The sequence below is a fragment of the Megalops cyprinoides genome, chromosome 3 (genome assembly GCF_013368585.1).
Source record: "Megalops cyprinoides isolate fMegCyp1 chromosome 3, fMegCyp1.pri, whole genome shotgun sequence".
NCBI classification, from domain to species: domain Eukaryota; kingdom Metazoa; phylum Chordata; class Actinopteri; order Elopiformes; family Megalopidae; genus Megalops; species Megalops cyprinoides.
In genome coordinates, this window is record NC_050585.1 from 2977835 (window position 1) to 2993470 (window position 15636).

Sequence of the window (15636 nt, forward strand, 5' to 3'; positions counted from 1 at the left end):
CTACTACTAGTTTGCATCATGTACATTACTTTTAACAAGCAGAAAATGTTCAACAGAATACAAATATACAACAAATGTATCAACAGAAACTACACTAACAACTGTGCAAGCATTAAGCAATTAAGATCACATCTGACAAGTTAATTTAATTAGTATTTTGTCAGTGCGGTATTTTAATTATTTCTCTGTACTGTAGGCCTCCCTCGTCGAGAGACTTCCTCCAGGCTGTAGAATGCAGCAATGTGTTTTTGCGGCAAAAAGCACGAATCTTATAGCTGTGAGTGAACAGGAGGAGACCTGTACTGTCTGGCCTTTTGTGCCCCTCTGCTCAGGGTGGTGCCAGCTTGAAACTGAGAGCTGGATGTTTACAAGTTGGGGAGACGAGGTTGAAAATTCCGGCCATCCTGAATGCCACCTCCATGCCGACAAGCATTAACTATTTATAAAGTATGTGTCACGCCAAGTTACGGTTCCACCCAGCCACTGTTTTCGTGCTCCATATCGTCTTTCCCCTCCTGTGAAGTAGGGCAGCATCTGACGGGCTCTGAGGAGGTCCTCTTTATTTAAAGACCTAAATTATTGAAATTCCTCCACAAATTTTTAAAGAAATGTCTTTTCTTTTTAAAGAGAGAGTCTGGGCCAATCTGATGAGAGTGTTTTTTTTTTAGATATAGTGTACCAGTACATGCCTTAATCCCATATTATATTTGCTATGAAATATGGGGCATTGGTGTGGAGAGGTGCTTCATGCACTGCATCTGGCATATGAAATAACAGTGGAATAAGAGTGGAGACTACGGTTATAACTACTCGTTGCTTGTTCCTTCAGTCAAAATATGTATGTTACAGCCAATATTCACAATTTTTTCATCACAATGAACTGGACAAATTGGGAAAGCTGAAACACCAGACAACCTAAAGCCAGTTGGGGAAAAATAACAGATAATTCTTCTGATCGCATGTAATTATGGTTGAAAGAAACTCCTACGTGAGACATGCCTGTTGTACCTTAAAGCAAGGTGGAATGCTCCTGCTAAAGGAAGACCCTCGTTCAAACCTGTCAGTTTTCTACAAATGACAAACATTGCTTACCTCTCTGTAAAATTCTCTGCTTAACACAGGCAGATGACACACATACATACATACCAGGGTTTCCGCTAGGATTTTTTCTTGCCGATCCAGTGTCTGGAAAGAATTTATTTTACCGGACAAATTTTAAAGGTACCAGTCACGTTTCAATAGCAGTCTATGTTACAAGCACAAATGTACACCTAGGTTGACGAAAGAATGACAACAATCTCAAATCAGTTTGACTATTGATGAACAGTAACAATTAAGCAAAATGAACAGTAACGATTGAGCAAACCCTCATCATTAGCCGCTAAAATGTACGCTATTACGAAACATCTGTAACCTATAACACCTGTAGCCTGTTTAAAAAAAGGCTAGGCCTACATGGCATCAAATGTAGCCTATAGGCTACCATGTAACATTTTATTTTCTCCTTTTTTTCAAGTCCTCTGCTGCCGACTTGAAATCAAACATGTCCAATATGTCTTTGCAGCTTACAATGCGCATAAGCCGTGTCACTCTCTCCTCCTCAAGATGACTTTGCAGCGCCGTCTTAATTCGATTCTGCAGATAGAAGCCCCTCTTTGCTGGCACACTTGACACAGGCAGAACACAGGCAATTTTAGCCAGTGTAGCCCAGTCGGGGTACAGCTCGCTGAACTCATAAATAAGTGAGTTTGTTAAATTGTTAAATTGTTATGGCTAAATAAATAGCCTTTGTTATAGCTATGTTTTGTATGAGCATTATTACTGAACATTTAGACCAGCAAGTTTTTAATTTTTTAGTTTTTTATAAATTTTGCCAGTCAAAAATCGGTAGTTACCGGATAACGGAAACCCTGATACATACACACACATGCACACACAGAGTAGGTAATCATGATTAGCCCCGTTTAACCCCACCCCCCCCCCGTCAAGACTATGTGGCTGTCTGTGTAAGTTTTTCAAAAGCAAAACTGAGAGCACTCATACCCAGCCAGCCAAGCTAGATACTATATTGGTGCCCAAGATACAATTCTCAATGATGGACAATTTCATCACAGCATCCAGACTCCACATTTTCTGAGTGTCTGAAGGTGTTTGAAGCTGCAGGATGCTTTCACAACAGGCCTGTGAAGGTCTTGTTTATGGTACCTTCAGCCAGCAGCCAAAATCTGCCTGAAGAGGTGAGGTAATACATGTAATTCTAGTGCTGTGAGACACAGAGGACGTCATAGGCCCCTAATGTCAATACTATGGTAACAAACTTACTGTCAGACTGTTCATCACTAAGGAGACTACACACTATACATTCCTTCCTGGTCTGGCTAAGGAGTTCATGTTGCTGTTCAAACTGTTGCACCTAGGAGTTCCAGTAATGGAACTTCTGACTCAAGAACACAGGGGTGTAACTCTCCAAGGAAAATATACATTTATATATTTATATGTAGGTAAGAAATTGCAGTGGGACTTATTTGCAGTTAACTGGATTTTTTATATGATGTTCCAAAGGCAGAATGCATCTAACAATTGAGCACAATAAAGTTGGTATCCAACACAACTTTTTTCAAACCACGAGGGTCACTAGGGTCACTTATTTGCATCTTCTAATGACCGCTGAACAAATCACTTTTGACGAGAACACCTTAGTTCAAACATAACGAGGCCACAAAAGTTCACCTCATTTATCTCTGCATCATTTGGTCCTGACAAAACGATCAAATCATTACCACGCTTTTGCTCTGACTGCGTGACCATCAGAAGCTAGAACATTCTTTTGTTCTTTTTGTAGCTTGATGCTGGGTCAGTAGTTATACAGTCAAAAACCAAATATACAAACTATTTGCTGATATTACAGCTAATTTCCACTGCAACAAGTGTGGTGAAGATTTAACCCATTAAACCGTAGGTGACATACAAGCACATTACCTGGTTATACTTTATCAGACCACACACATGCCCAGTATGAGGGCATGGTGTATCCACACTGGAGTACGACATCTCTCCATCATCAATGTCCAACAGGTCTGCTAAACTTAAACCTGGCACATCAACCAGTGCATTAAAAACAGGGACTATGCCAGATAAATACACACACAAACACACACACGCGTACATATACATGTATTCCAGTGGGGTACCAAGAGATGCTAGCGGATGAAATGGGAGCAGGCTCTCTCTTGTTCCTGGCCTAAATTAAGAAGCTAGCTCTTGCGCATGTCTGCTTTTTTTTCCCCCCCAAAGGTTTCATTCGTGCATCATTATCATCCTGGAGACGCTGATAAACAAGCGAGCTAGGCCAAGTACATTCCCCAGTATTCATTACCGCCTTCTGTTTGCTTCCTCTTTTTTTCCAAGGAGATTATGAACTGCGGGACACGAATGACACATTCCTGTCATTCAGCATGGACCTTGTTATGTTCGCCATGACACGCGGTGCTGAGCGAGTCCGAGGCGCTCCCTCTCGTTTCCTGCTGTGTTACCTGCTGCCAGCCTTACAGAAGGTTCTGACTTGCCTGCAAACAGCCCTCCATCTTACACGTGCTCCGCTTGTTTCGCTATACAAGGTTTATGAGTCAAAAGCCCTGCTGAATGAAGCAATGTCAAAGTCGGGAATGAATAGTCGAATACTGTTACAACACAAGTAGTCTCTTTGCCTATTTTCCACCAAATCATCAATGACTTCCTGTGCTTTTACCTATGCTCCAAGTGCAATTTAAGCTCTGTGTAAGGGAGCCTGGATGGCTCTTCATGAAGACATCAACATATGTATACTTAACCCCACAAACACAAAATGACAGCATGTGTTGTGGTCACACACACCAGCTGTAGTGAAACAACCTAGCAGAGACAGAGATACATAAGTGAAAGTGATTTGGACTATTTTGTAACCAACCTACAAATGGGATTTTTAACTCACTTTTGCCAGGTAGCTCTGACACAAAGTAAAGTACTTTTTTCCATTTTGTAACTTCACTGAGAAATACACTGCCATAATAGCACATTAAAATTGATGCAACTACTTGATTAACCAATGAACTGTACTGGAAGTGTATATGAGGGGTTTAGTTTATGGTGTGTGATTATGCCTACACCTACAGAATTACTCATGGGAGACAGAGCAGTTCTCAAATTGACGATAGCAAATCACAATAGATAGGTGTAAATTAACAAATATTCATGATGAATAAAATTACGTAATGGTAATGTAATGGTTTGGTTGTAATGGTTTAATGCACTCGTTAGCTTTACTGCTAGTTTGTACCTTGCCTGGCCAACCTTTGGAACTTTGTCATGCAGTACCTCTAATATTGTTGACTCTGTATGGTTTTTCCACTTGTGTTGTATTGCACCTCACTTGTAAGTTGCTTTGGATAAAAGCATCGGCCAAATGAATAAATGTAATGTAAAATGTAAATTAGCCATTACCCAATTTATCACAAGAACCATCTGAGCACATTACATGTAGCCTTGGAGCAAGGGTATTATCCCTTTAGAGATTACCACTGTACCATATGAGGTGTGTATTTATTAAGGAAAGAAAATGATCAGTAATACATACCATGTCAAAGGCGGAAAGGCATTCCAGAACACAAGAAAACACAAGTGCAAACCGAAGAGTGCTCGCATCATGGCAATGTATACGGCTTTCCCTTGTGAATGGATTCATGTAGTATGCACTTTGTTTATCCCTGACCCAGAGGCGCGCTGGTTTGGGAATCGGTGCATCATGCCAGGGGAGTGGAGGAGAAATTGTACCTGTGTGTATCTGTCTATGGGCCTCCAGGGCATCTTCCTTTGGGAACTGGGCACCGCACTGGTCACAGACAATGGCCTTCGCGTCAGCTGCAACACAAAGGGTTACAGTGGGTTATTTTAAATGCTGGGTCATCTGGATAAGCACTGGCCAATTCAATGATCAAATAACCGGAGGATGGTAGAAAGAATGTATGAATGTATAAATCTGCCTAACCAGTTATGTCCTGTCCCATTTTGCAGGGCATGCCTTGTTCAGTCTACAGATAGAACATGAGACAATAACATAATTCTCATCTGCTATAGTCAAGCTGCATTTAAGTGAACTACTTAATTAATGTAATTTGTGTTTGCAACAACATTAATTTCAACTTTCTTTTGTGTAATAAAAAGAACAGCAGAGAGTGGGTGACACTCAAGATGGAATTATATATTCATGGAATAGATACATGTGTAATTATACAGGTTGGCCCATCTGAGCAGCAACAGTGGTTATCAATCAATGAGATTTTTTTTGTGTTGACTGCTTCACAGTAAGACTGTCATGGAATGCTTACAACAAGAAACAGATGTGACTGTAATTCTGGGTAGTAATAATTACTAGGCAACACTGTAGGGGAGTTCAAATGGAATGATATTCAACAAAACAGGAGGATACTATTAAAAAGATGGGTGCAAAAGAATAAGCTGGATGTAACACAAACGTTGTGAAAAGGGATGCAGTGCTGTATTGGTGATACCTTACATCAGAAAAATCAAGCTAATGGTCATTACCTCCAGTGCATCAGGCTGACATTTTGAATGCATTACACTGTCACATGACAGCTCTGAAATGACCGGGTAAGGATCACATGCTGCAGACAAAGGCTCACGGGGCAAAAATTCAGTGGCGAGAAAGCAGTTTGAAACAACCTGCATTGCTGCAGACCCAGATGATGGCTTAATGCAGGGGTGTCAAACTCTGTTCCCAGAGGGCCACACATGTTAGTTTTTGTTCCAGCCTATTCCGCCAGCTTGATTGGTTCAATTAGTTAATTAGCCAAATACTTTTACGCCTCTGCATGTCCCAAAAATACACTTTCGTAAAATGTTCCTTGAACGGTGGGCCCAAATATGAGATTAAGCGGAGTGGTGATGGAGTGTAGAAAATGCTGCATGTCCCTTGTGATATTTACAATGACAAGGTTGTTATAAATTTGCTTTTCTCTGAAAAACAAACCTGACGTATTCTTGGTATCGTCTCCAAAGGTTACAACAGCATGAGTAAGCAAAACAGGAAGTCATTCTTCAGAAAGAACGCTGAGATCATTACAAATCATGAACAACTGTCATATTACAAAACGCTTCCAAAGCAGAAGAGGAAGAAAGCTGCTTCATTGACTTATTCAATTCACTTGCTTTACACTGCTAACAACTTCAGTATAAGTATACACTGGGGAAAAAAAGAGAAAGAGTTGTATCCTTCTGCTGTCTTTTTGAAACCAATGCTCTTATCAGAGTTAGACATGTTCAAAATGTAAATATTTCATTTATTATGTGGATTCCTTGACACCATGAGACAGTGCAATATTATGAACAATTTGTTTTGTGAGCATTACTTACTGGCCCCATTAATGCTGAATGGTTTCTGCCTGATGACCACCATATAATGGAACATAGAGCATACACATTTAATAAGTTTCCTTTTGATAAAAATTCAGCCTTGTCTTCAAGGTCATCTACAGTAAAGGCAGCTTCCATATTTGATTAATAACTGAAAACCAGGCAATGAAACATTAGGGAGACACAAAGAGGTCAAAACGAAGAATTAACAATTCTAAGGATCCTGCGTTATTTCTTCATTATGTATCTTTCAGGTTAACCTTCAGGAGAGATAAGCTCTGTTCCTGAAAACTGGGGTTTAGGGCTGGGGGGTACAGTCCCCACATATGGCCCTCCTCCTTGACCCTGCCTCAGGACAGCTGCATGTGAACCAGGTACTAAACAACCCACAGGAGTGGTACAAAGCAATAAATTCACATATTAAGCACCAGCAAGACACGGCCTTTTTTTTACCACACAGAACATAAACTCCACCTCATTCTGGGGTCATTATCCTACACTGATGACAACATGCAGCCACCCAGCCGGGGTGTGTTTCAGGCAGCAATAGTAATGAAATTAAAGTGATAAATTTTACTCCTTTGCTTTGATCAGCAGTTGCTGTCTTGTTAGTCAAGGGAAAAAAGGAGAGAACAAACACCTCCTTCAGATCTGGCAGCAGCAGAAGCGACCCCCCACCCCAACACACCAACCCCACAGAAAAGTTTCATGTTAAAAAAGCTGCATATAAAAATTCAATGCTGGAAAGCAATTCAAAGGGTTTTTCTCCAAACCCCCCCCCCCCCCCCCCCCCAGACTTGCACAACAGACTTGCACAACCATCAAATCAAACAGGCAGAGGAGAGGTGCCACGTGCCTTAACCGAGGACTTCCTCTTTCACTTCCCCCATCTGTGAAATATTGCACAACTACAGCTGAGTGACTGGGTTTTCGAACAGAACACCTTGTTTGTTACTGCACTGAGATGAACAGTTTTCATTCACTCAAAAAAAATTGTGATAAGAAATGTGAGACTACTGAGTCATGGGGCTGTAAAGCTGGGGGAAGGGGGGTGCAGGGTCACATTACCCTGAAGTGTAAGAGCGGAGGGAGGAGAGTTTAGTTATTGTTGCCCTGTCCCCTGCAGTGACTTGAGTTAGGGCACCCTTTTCATGTAATACTCAGCAGTAAACAACAGAACGTCTGGTGTGGTCACACAAAATATTAAACCTGTAATTAAATCTGTATCAGCTGCCTCCGAGAGTGCTCCATTTAAAACGGTGGAGGAGGACACACACACACACACACACACACACACACACACAAGATACACACACACTGGTTGCACAAACAAAAACATACCCTCACTAATCGGTGAGACTGCACAAATGTGTTGTTATATAAGAAAGTACACCCAGTACCAAAAACGGAAGAATCCATAAAAAAAACACTCCGTGTCATCAGAACAATGAGTACAGACACCACGCTCTCCCCTCTCTCCTCTGGCTGTAACGAGCTGTGCCTTACAGTTTTATTTACAGTACTTTCTTATCAGTCACAGAACGGTACGCACACAGCCAATTTGAAAGGACAGCCCAGAACTCAGTGTTCTCTCCCCCCTCTCTCCCTTTCAAGCAGAAGTGTACTGCAGGCTGCATATTTTTTATCAACCGAGGCAAAAATCCTGGGTGTCTGCCAAGGCTACTCTCTCATAGACACACTTGAACAGTGAACTGTATTGATTGCGTATGCAAAATACAGTATGTGCAAGTACAGTAGATCGGGGAGGTCAATTTTACTCTTCCAGACAATCATCTAACAGAGGCCAGGGAACAAATTCATGCATGTTTTGGTGTGAGAAAAAAAAATTAAACTAGAATCAAAAGCAAAAGATAAATTTAGCCTTCCTTTTGATCGGATTATGATTTAGTGCACAGAAAAGGGGACGGGGTCTATGAGAATGAAAACCACACACACATGCACGCACACACGAAACACATACGCATGTGCATGCACACACACACATATTAACTTAGAAAACACATATTTTCTTCTTTTTACATCAAAAACATTTTTTAAAATTTAAATTCCTGAAATAAACATGTGAGAGCTCAATGGCTTGTTCTTGTTTTCTGCTATGCTGTCGCTTAATCCATTTTGCCTGCAAACCAATTTGTCTCTCCAGCAGGTCAGACAGACGGAGGAGTCCCCCCCCCCCTCCTCTCTGCACAATGCAGCCGTTTCACTGCTCCCGCCTCAGGGAGATCAGGGGCATTTAAGTCCACATGCTTGCGAACACTGGGCCATCCATGATGCCTTCCGTCAGGAGCGAAACGCCATGCAGTCTATAGCACCCTGGACTTCAGCCTCATAAAACCCTGACCTGACATTAGAGAGGCTGATATCCTTACGCAGGAACAAAACAAACATACATAACCAAAACGGAGCCGGACTGAACCTGTCCCAGTGACACACAGTGCGATGCCTCCCACACTGAAGAAACAAAACGTACAAGTGCACTGCCTTGTTTCTCTTTCTTTTTTTGCCTTGAACTTTTTAAGGCCTAACGTAAGGAGTTTCCTTGGGTCCTCCCTGTGTGAACAAGGGTTCAGAGACTGTAGAGCACAGTCCCCGTTTCCTGTTCTCTCACACCTGATGAATCTGGCGTTTACTCCCAGGCCCAGCTCCTGTTTCCTACAAACTGCCTGTGTGCCATAAACCGCTTCCTAAGTCCCCACTGCGGGTCACGGACACGTCTGTCCAATGCCCCACTACCACCACCACTGAAACTGCACTGCTTCTGAAACCTGCCGTCCTAGGGGGTTTTTCACCAAACAAAGACAGTTATAGAGTGAGGCCTGTTTTTTCAATCCGAATGCAATGAATGACATTCTTAACTTCCAGTACCAAGCAAGAGGTCCTTTAAGTTTTATGCTCCATATCAGTTTGCTAATAACAGAAACCACTCTAATCATAAAACATGCTTCAGAGATGAAAAAAATTGAAGTTAAGGGTACAGCGCAATGTGGTTACACTAATCAGAGGCCTATGTAAGTGTTAAGAGGAAAGTCTTTAAGGAAAATAATTATAAGGTCTGCCTCTGAATGTTGTGTAATGGTTTACTGAACATGTGGCCTAACACTTAACTGGCAGACAGGCACACTGGCATATATGTATACACTTATGCAGATCAGAATCCAAGCTAAATGACTGTAGAAGAACATTTGAACTGGATTTATGTGCACTAGCAGGCTGTGTTTCCTTTATCGGCCTGCATCAAGGGTGGCAAGAGGACACTGCTGCACTGAAAAGCCCTGCCTGACGAGGCTCCCCAATCCATAAAAAAATCTGCCAGAGGACTAGACCCATAGCTATATCACTGGTGGCTCAATCACATGCCCCAAGGCACAGGCACTGACACTGCTGGGCCAAGTGAAACACTTCTGTCAACTTTCAGAGAAGATCAACGACTGCTGGGGTTGCTGTGTAGTGACTGCAGAGTGCCGCACCTCTGTCCTCAAGAACCTGAGGACCTAACCAGGCAGCAAACCCCTCACTCTCCCCTACACACTTCCACAGCATCGCAATTGACATGCCTTTACAGTGCCATAAATGGCTTTATGGCTAATGAGACAGAGTGGGGGGTAGCCAGTCTCCTTTACACTCAGCTGTTTTGGGGAGAGCTAAGCGGAGCAGGAAGAGCTGTCTCACATTCCCAACTGCTCTGACCTTTGGTGACCATCTGATGCCAGGAAGAGACAAAACTTACAAATAAATAAACAAATAAAATATGTTTAAGTTGCAGTACTGAGCTGTTAGTTTTGCATCATTCACCATAATCCAAATGATGAGACTGGAGTTTGCTCAGAAGCTGCCACTACAGCATGTGTGTATGTGTGTGTGCGTGTGTGTGCGCTTTAGAAAATGCTTTATGAAACTTGACATGAAAGGTGAGCTCATGTGATGGCATGGTATTGTTAAATAGAAACTGCAGAGACCCCCCCCCCCCCCCCCCACCTCCCTCTCTCTTACTCTCTCTTTCTCTGTCCAGTCACGGGAGAACTACACAAATTACACTGGGGGCGGCATGTATGCTTTCCCCACAGGTCAATAACCTGTAAAGATTTAGCATTTAGGGCCCATTATTTCCTGCTTTCAAGTCACACACTGTCAAAGGCTGTCCTTGGGTTATTAAGCCCCATGTCTGAGGTGGGGGGAAGGGTGATCAGTCAACACAATGACCTCCAGGAGGCTAAGTGAAACACAGAGATACAGAAAAGGGGAGACAGAGTGAAGGACCCCCACATCCATTTTCACAGACCTCTGGAGAGAAACATTAAAGGTTTTCTATATAGCATTTTTGATTAAGTAAATTCCTGTTTTGGCACTTCCCACTTTGGTAGAAACATCTTGCTTTGGCCAATGGGCCTTTACAGATGCATGTATGCTCATGTGTGTTCTCCCCTCACACTGCTGACATGTCTTTAAAAGGCAGTGAGGTATCCAGCCATCAAAGCCAAATAATTCAAGCCAACAGAAACAAGACAAAAAATGGCAGGACAGAGATAATAGGAAATCCAAAGATGAAAACAACAGGGAATGCTAAAAAAAAAAGCACTTTTAACAGCTCTCAGGTGCAATGATTTACACAGTTGTTTTTGTTTGATTTTTGTTAAATGCCTTTGTTTCCCCCCACTGGGTACATCTATAAAAGACACCACCTACAACTTCAAAAACTGAAACAAGTATCTATTATGGCAATTGCATATTAGTGAACGCTTTGTTAAATACTTTTTATCTAAAACTCACAAAGCCAGAAAAGAAATGGGCGGAACTGTCAATGTTATCTGCCAGATGACACAATCTGGATATACTTGCTGTTTCCATTTTGTCATGTGTTGTGCAGAGAGGGCTAAATTAGGCTTAGTCTTTTCCATGCAAAAAGAAAAACAGGAGAGAGAGAGAGAGAAAGAGATGGAGAAAGAGGGAGAGAGAGAGAAGGAAAAAAGAAAGTCACTTCCATAAACTTCCTTTCCTTACAAAAGTGGACAGTGTGACGGCCCATTAACTTCCTCACTAAAAGTTTTTACAATGTCCTGACAGGCATTCCAGGCCTGCCCTTCTCCTCTTTCCTGCAGGTCGCTCCCTGTTGCTTACCATCCCAACGGAGTGAAGGCCTGGGCCTTACTAAAAAGTCACACTGACCAACTCTGACCAACTGACCAACCCCCACATCCTCAAAGCCCATGACTGCTCAAGGAGCTCTCTGTAAAGCATTTATCTTCTCCATTAAAGAGGCATCCACAGTAAGCACAACCTCTCAGAAATTACAACCTTTACCTTTCAATCATCATTTAACATGTATGTTTCATTATCTCAACAGCAGACAAGTAGGTAGAATGCACAGAGGTGATGTGTTCACCCCTGTGTGTTTATGTCTGTTTGTGTCTGTGTCTGTCTGACTGTGAACAGACAGCTGAAAAAGGCAAAGATGGATTCAGAGGAAGTGTCATCAAATGACTTCATTCGGGATATTACATTACACTTTTGGTATATAGCAGACGCTCTTATCCAGAGCAACATCAGTTATAGTTTATTTACAATGCTTTACAATGTCATCCATTTATACACCTGGATATTTGGGGTTAAGCACCTTGCCCAAGGGTACAGCAGCAGTGCCCCAGCGGGGAATCAAACTGGCAACCTTTCGGTTATGAGTCCTGTTCCTTAACCACTATGCTACACTGCTGGGATATTGAAGAAACTGATTTGAGAAATGAGGGAACTTGTCTTTGAAATTTGAAAAAATGTTCCTTATATGGCTATTTACAATTCACAAATGTCTAGCCAAATGTCCAAATGTACATTTTCCAAGGGTTTAATCTCACAGGCTGATTTACTACATTTACTGACATAAAAATATTCTTAATGTGCATTAACTGCAATCAAAAGTGTTGTGTCTGACTGGCAAGATTAGTATTCTAAGCCAGTGACTTGTTTTTGTGACAATAATAACACAATATCCATGGTCCACTCTGCCACTCCTCCCAGTGGAATTGGTAGCATAAAAGCAGCCCTTGTGTGTCTTGGCTATTTCCAGATGGCTTCAGGATTGCTTTTATCTTTCCTCTTTTTTTTCCTTAACATGAAAGCGCCATCGGCAGATCTTTGCTTGACGCTTTATTCCCTCTTCATCTGAAATATAAAAGTTTCAAAGAGCATTTCATATGGGAGTTCTACCATAAATGGGATTCATGGCTTTTTAATCTGTGCTACAGCAAGAAATTGATCTAAAAGTTTCCCAAAGCTATCATCCAACTTACATAATGCAATAAAAGAAGTGCCTTTGGAGAATATTTACTTTTATTGCTATGACAGGGGAGAGACAGTGGGGGTTTTGCTGGTTATTGCTGTAATGCTTGGCTGATCTGTGGTTGGTCAGAAGAGGAACCAGAGGAAAAAAATGTCCAATGACCTTCGATCCAGCCTTTCCTGAGCAATGTGGTTACCCTGGACCCAGTCAATCAACTGCTAATGACTTCTGAATGAGTAATTGAATAATTGATGTATTAATTAAGCATCATTGAGCAGTTAGAAATGGCGCTTAGCTGATACTATTATAAGAGTAATGCGTGTTTGCTTTGCAACTTGTCTTGAAAGAGGCAGCACAGACGGAAACATCAATGTTTCCCACAGTAAAATTTCAGAGAGAAGTCGGGCACCTGTGGAAGTACATTCAATTTATAGACATTGATCCTCAACATCTTGCTAAGAGAGGTTAAAACACACCACATATATCACATGCTATACTGGGAACCTCCTTGTGGTTCTCTCTGCATACCTGCAGGTTACCCCATTCACCATTTTGGATGACTGGAACAAAATAAACTGCAGGTAGCATTTCACACCACCTTTCAGGATGACAGAGGGTTCATTATCTCATTCTGATGAGCTCCCGCCTAGCTGCAGGAGGATTCAATTCCTGCAAAGCAGATGGGTCAGCCAGTGTGTGGGTCAGACCTTATAGAGTCCACGTTGTCAGTGACATGTTTGAAGTCAATCATTACAGCACACAAAACAGAGCTGAACTTGACTGAACTGCTTTTCCTCAATTTTGCTGGGTCAGAGGAGGAGCTCAGCGGTGACCACAGATACGCTTAAAAACATGTGATTTCTAGAAAAAACACATTATAATTCAGAATAGACTGTGTAATCCATTCAGCAATTGCAGAATAAACCTGTGTGTCAGACAAGGGCCAGAGGCACTGCAGCTTCTTGGTCAACTGGGACCTTGCTGTATAGGCCTAGAATTTCCCAGCAGGCTGAACAATTCACAATGGTATACCATGATAATCAAATAAACCCTGGCATCTTTTGAGACATTATTACATCGCTGAGGCTTCTGCCCCTGTACCTGAAAAACTGAAAAAGAATGTTTTCAAGCACTCCTTACTTTTTCTGAGAAATTACAGCTTAATCTCAGATATGTGTGAGATTGCTCATTGCCCTGTCATTTATTCTCTCTCAGTTCAATTCAGATATCTTAATTGGCATGATATATGTGTATGATATATACTGCCAAAACCAATTAAACAATTAACAGCAAACAGTGAGATCTGAGTTGTATATAAATGAGCTAATTCTCTGATTCTTTTCGCCTTAAACTGTCCTAAAATAAGGATTAGTATCAGCCTCTATCTTCAAGCTGTGCTCTGACTTTGTCAATATTTTAAAAGTGAAAGACCCTCTGAAATCATTCTCTTATGGGGAACAGCAGAGGAATGAGTGAGCCATCTGCCTGCCCTGTGGGCTCCTGTACAGATCCTTCCACTCAGAGCAGCCTGGGGCAGCCATTTGCTCTGAATGGGGTTAGTGAAAGTTTGGAAACACGTTAAAGGGTACCTAAGGTTTTTCTCTGATGAAACCAAGGGAATGTGGGAGAACTAAGAGCAACTGAACCTTAAAAAGAGCACTTAAATATTGTGTACGTCTAGCTTTTCAGGAATTGTACTTTTCAGCATAACAAATAGCAACTCTAATGCCAATGGGGAAAAGTGATGCCTCCAAAAAAATAAAATGACTAACTTTTTTAAAATGTTGGAATTTTTTTTGTTTTGTGCATGTAACTTAAATGTGAATCTGATGTTCCCCGAAGTTTGCATGCCATGGACATTGTGCCTGAGTCCCAAAGACAGCTGGGAGTGAAACGAGAGTGACTGGCAACCAGGATGGGTCAGGCCAGGGCCAAAATGTGCTGATTCTCTCCTACAGCACAGCTCCTGTTCCTGCACTATAAACTACGCTGACACACTAAGGAAGTGAAAGGTTTGTAGACACAAACGCAGACACACACAGAGCACACATATACGCAGACTGATGTTCGTGTATGTGTGTGTGTGTGCTCGCTTGAGCGAGCACGCACACAGGCGCATGCGTGTGTGGCAGGCCACTGGGCCAGACGGAGTGGAGTATGGATGCTCCTGGCCACTGAAAAAGAGTGGGCCTGACAAAAAAATAAATCCATACTGGCCACAGGCTCCACTCCAATCTATTTTCTGCTCAGCTGGTTTTAAATGAAGTTATTATGACTCATTAAAACGCCCGCAAGCTTGTGGAAGTCGGCCAATTACAATTTAAATTTAGTCTGTCTTGCAACCCCCCCCCCCCCCCATTTCCCTCTACCACCACCACCACACCACAGCCGTTTAACAACCATCATACAGCTGCTATCAATTCCTAAATCTGTGAAAACAAACACAACTCAACAAACAATCTCTTTTTTCCTGAAGAGCAATTTTCAGAGAGAACTTTCCCAACATATCAGTGGCGAAAGTCTTTTTTTTTAAACAGTGTTGTAAAACTAAATTCACATAGAAGATTAAACAGGGTTTAAATCCAGTGTTGTATCATGTGGTTTCCTGACACCCCCCAATCTTTGTACCACATGAGATTGTTTATCTATCAGCTCAGTGTCAGTGTCATCATTCCACATGTGTCAAAGAAATTACGAACTCAAATGAGACAATGCAGTCTTTCACTGACAAAGATAAAACTGGGATCATTAGCCTCTTTCTAGGTAATACAATGTTTAAATATGTGCCTACTTTATGAAATTGGCTTTATGACTGATTAACATATACTGCTGATCAGATTATTATTTACCATAATATATCATATTATTTACCATAATGTGATATATTAATGTTTCATGTCCATCTAATACAAACCAGAGGGGACAAGCACTCCTGA

The 15636-nt window shown here is 41.7% G+C and overlaps 1 protein-coding gene across 1 annotated transcript in view; it reads right to left on the reverse strand.

Annotated features, from left to right (window-relative positions):
* zbtb16a (zinc finger and BTB domain containing 16a) overlaps positions 1-15636 on the reverse strand; it is a 115378-nt gene that overhangs the window by 40444 nt on the left and 59298 nt on the right. Inside the window, exon 4 of the mRNA XM_036524678.1 lies at positions 4810-4896. Coding sequence (XP_036380571.1) covers positions 4810-4896 — 87 coding nt within the window. The remainder of the gene's footprint in view (positions 1-4809; positions 4897-15636) is intronic.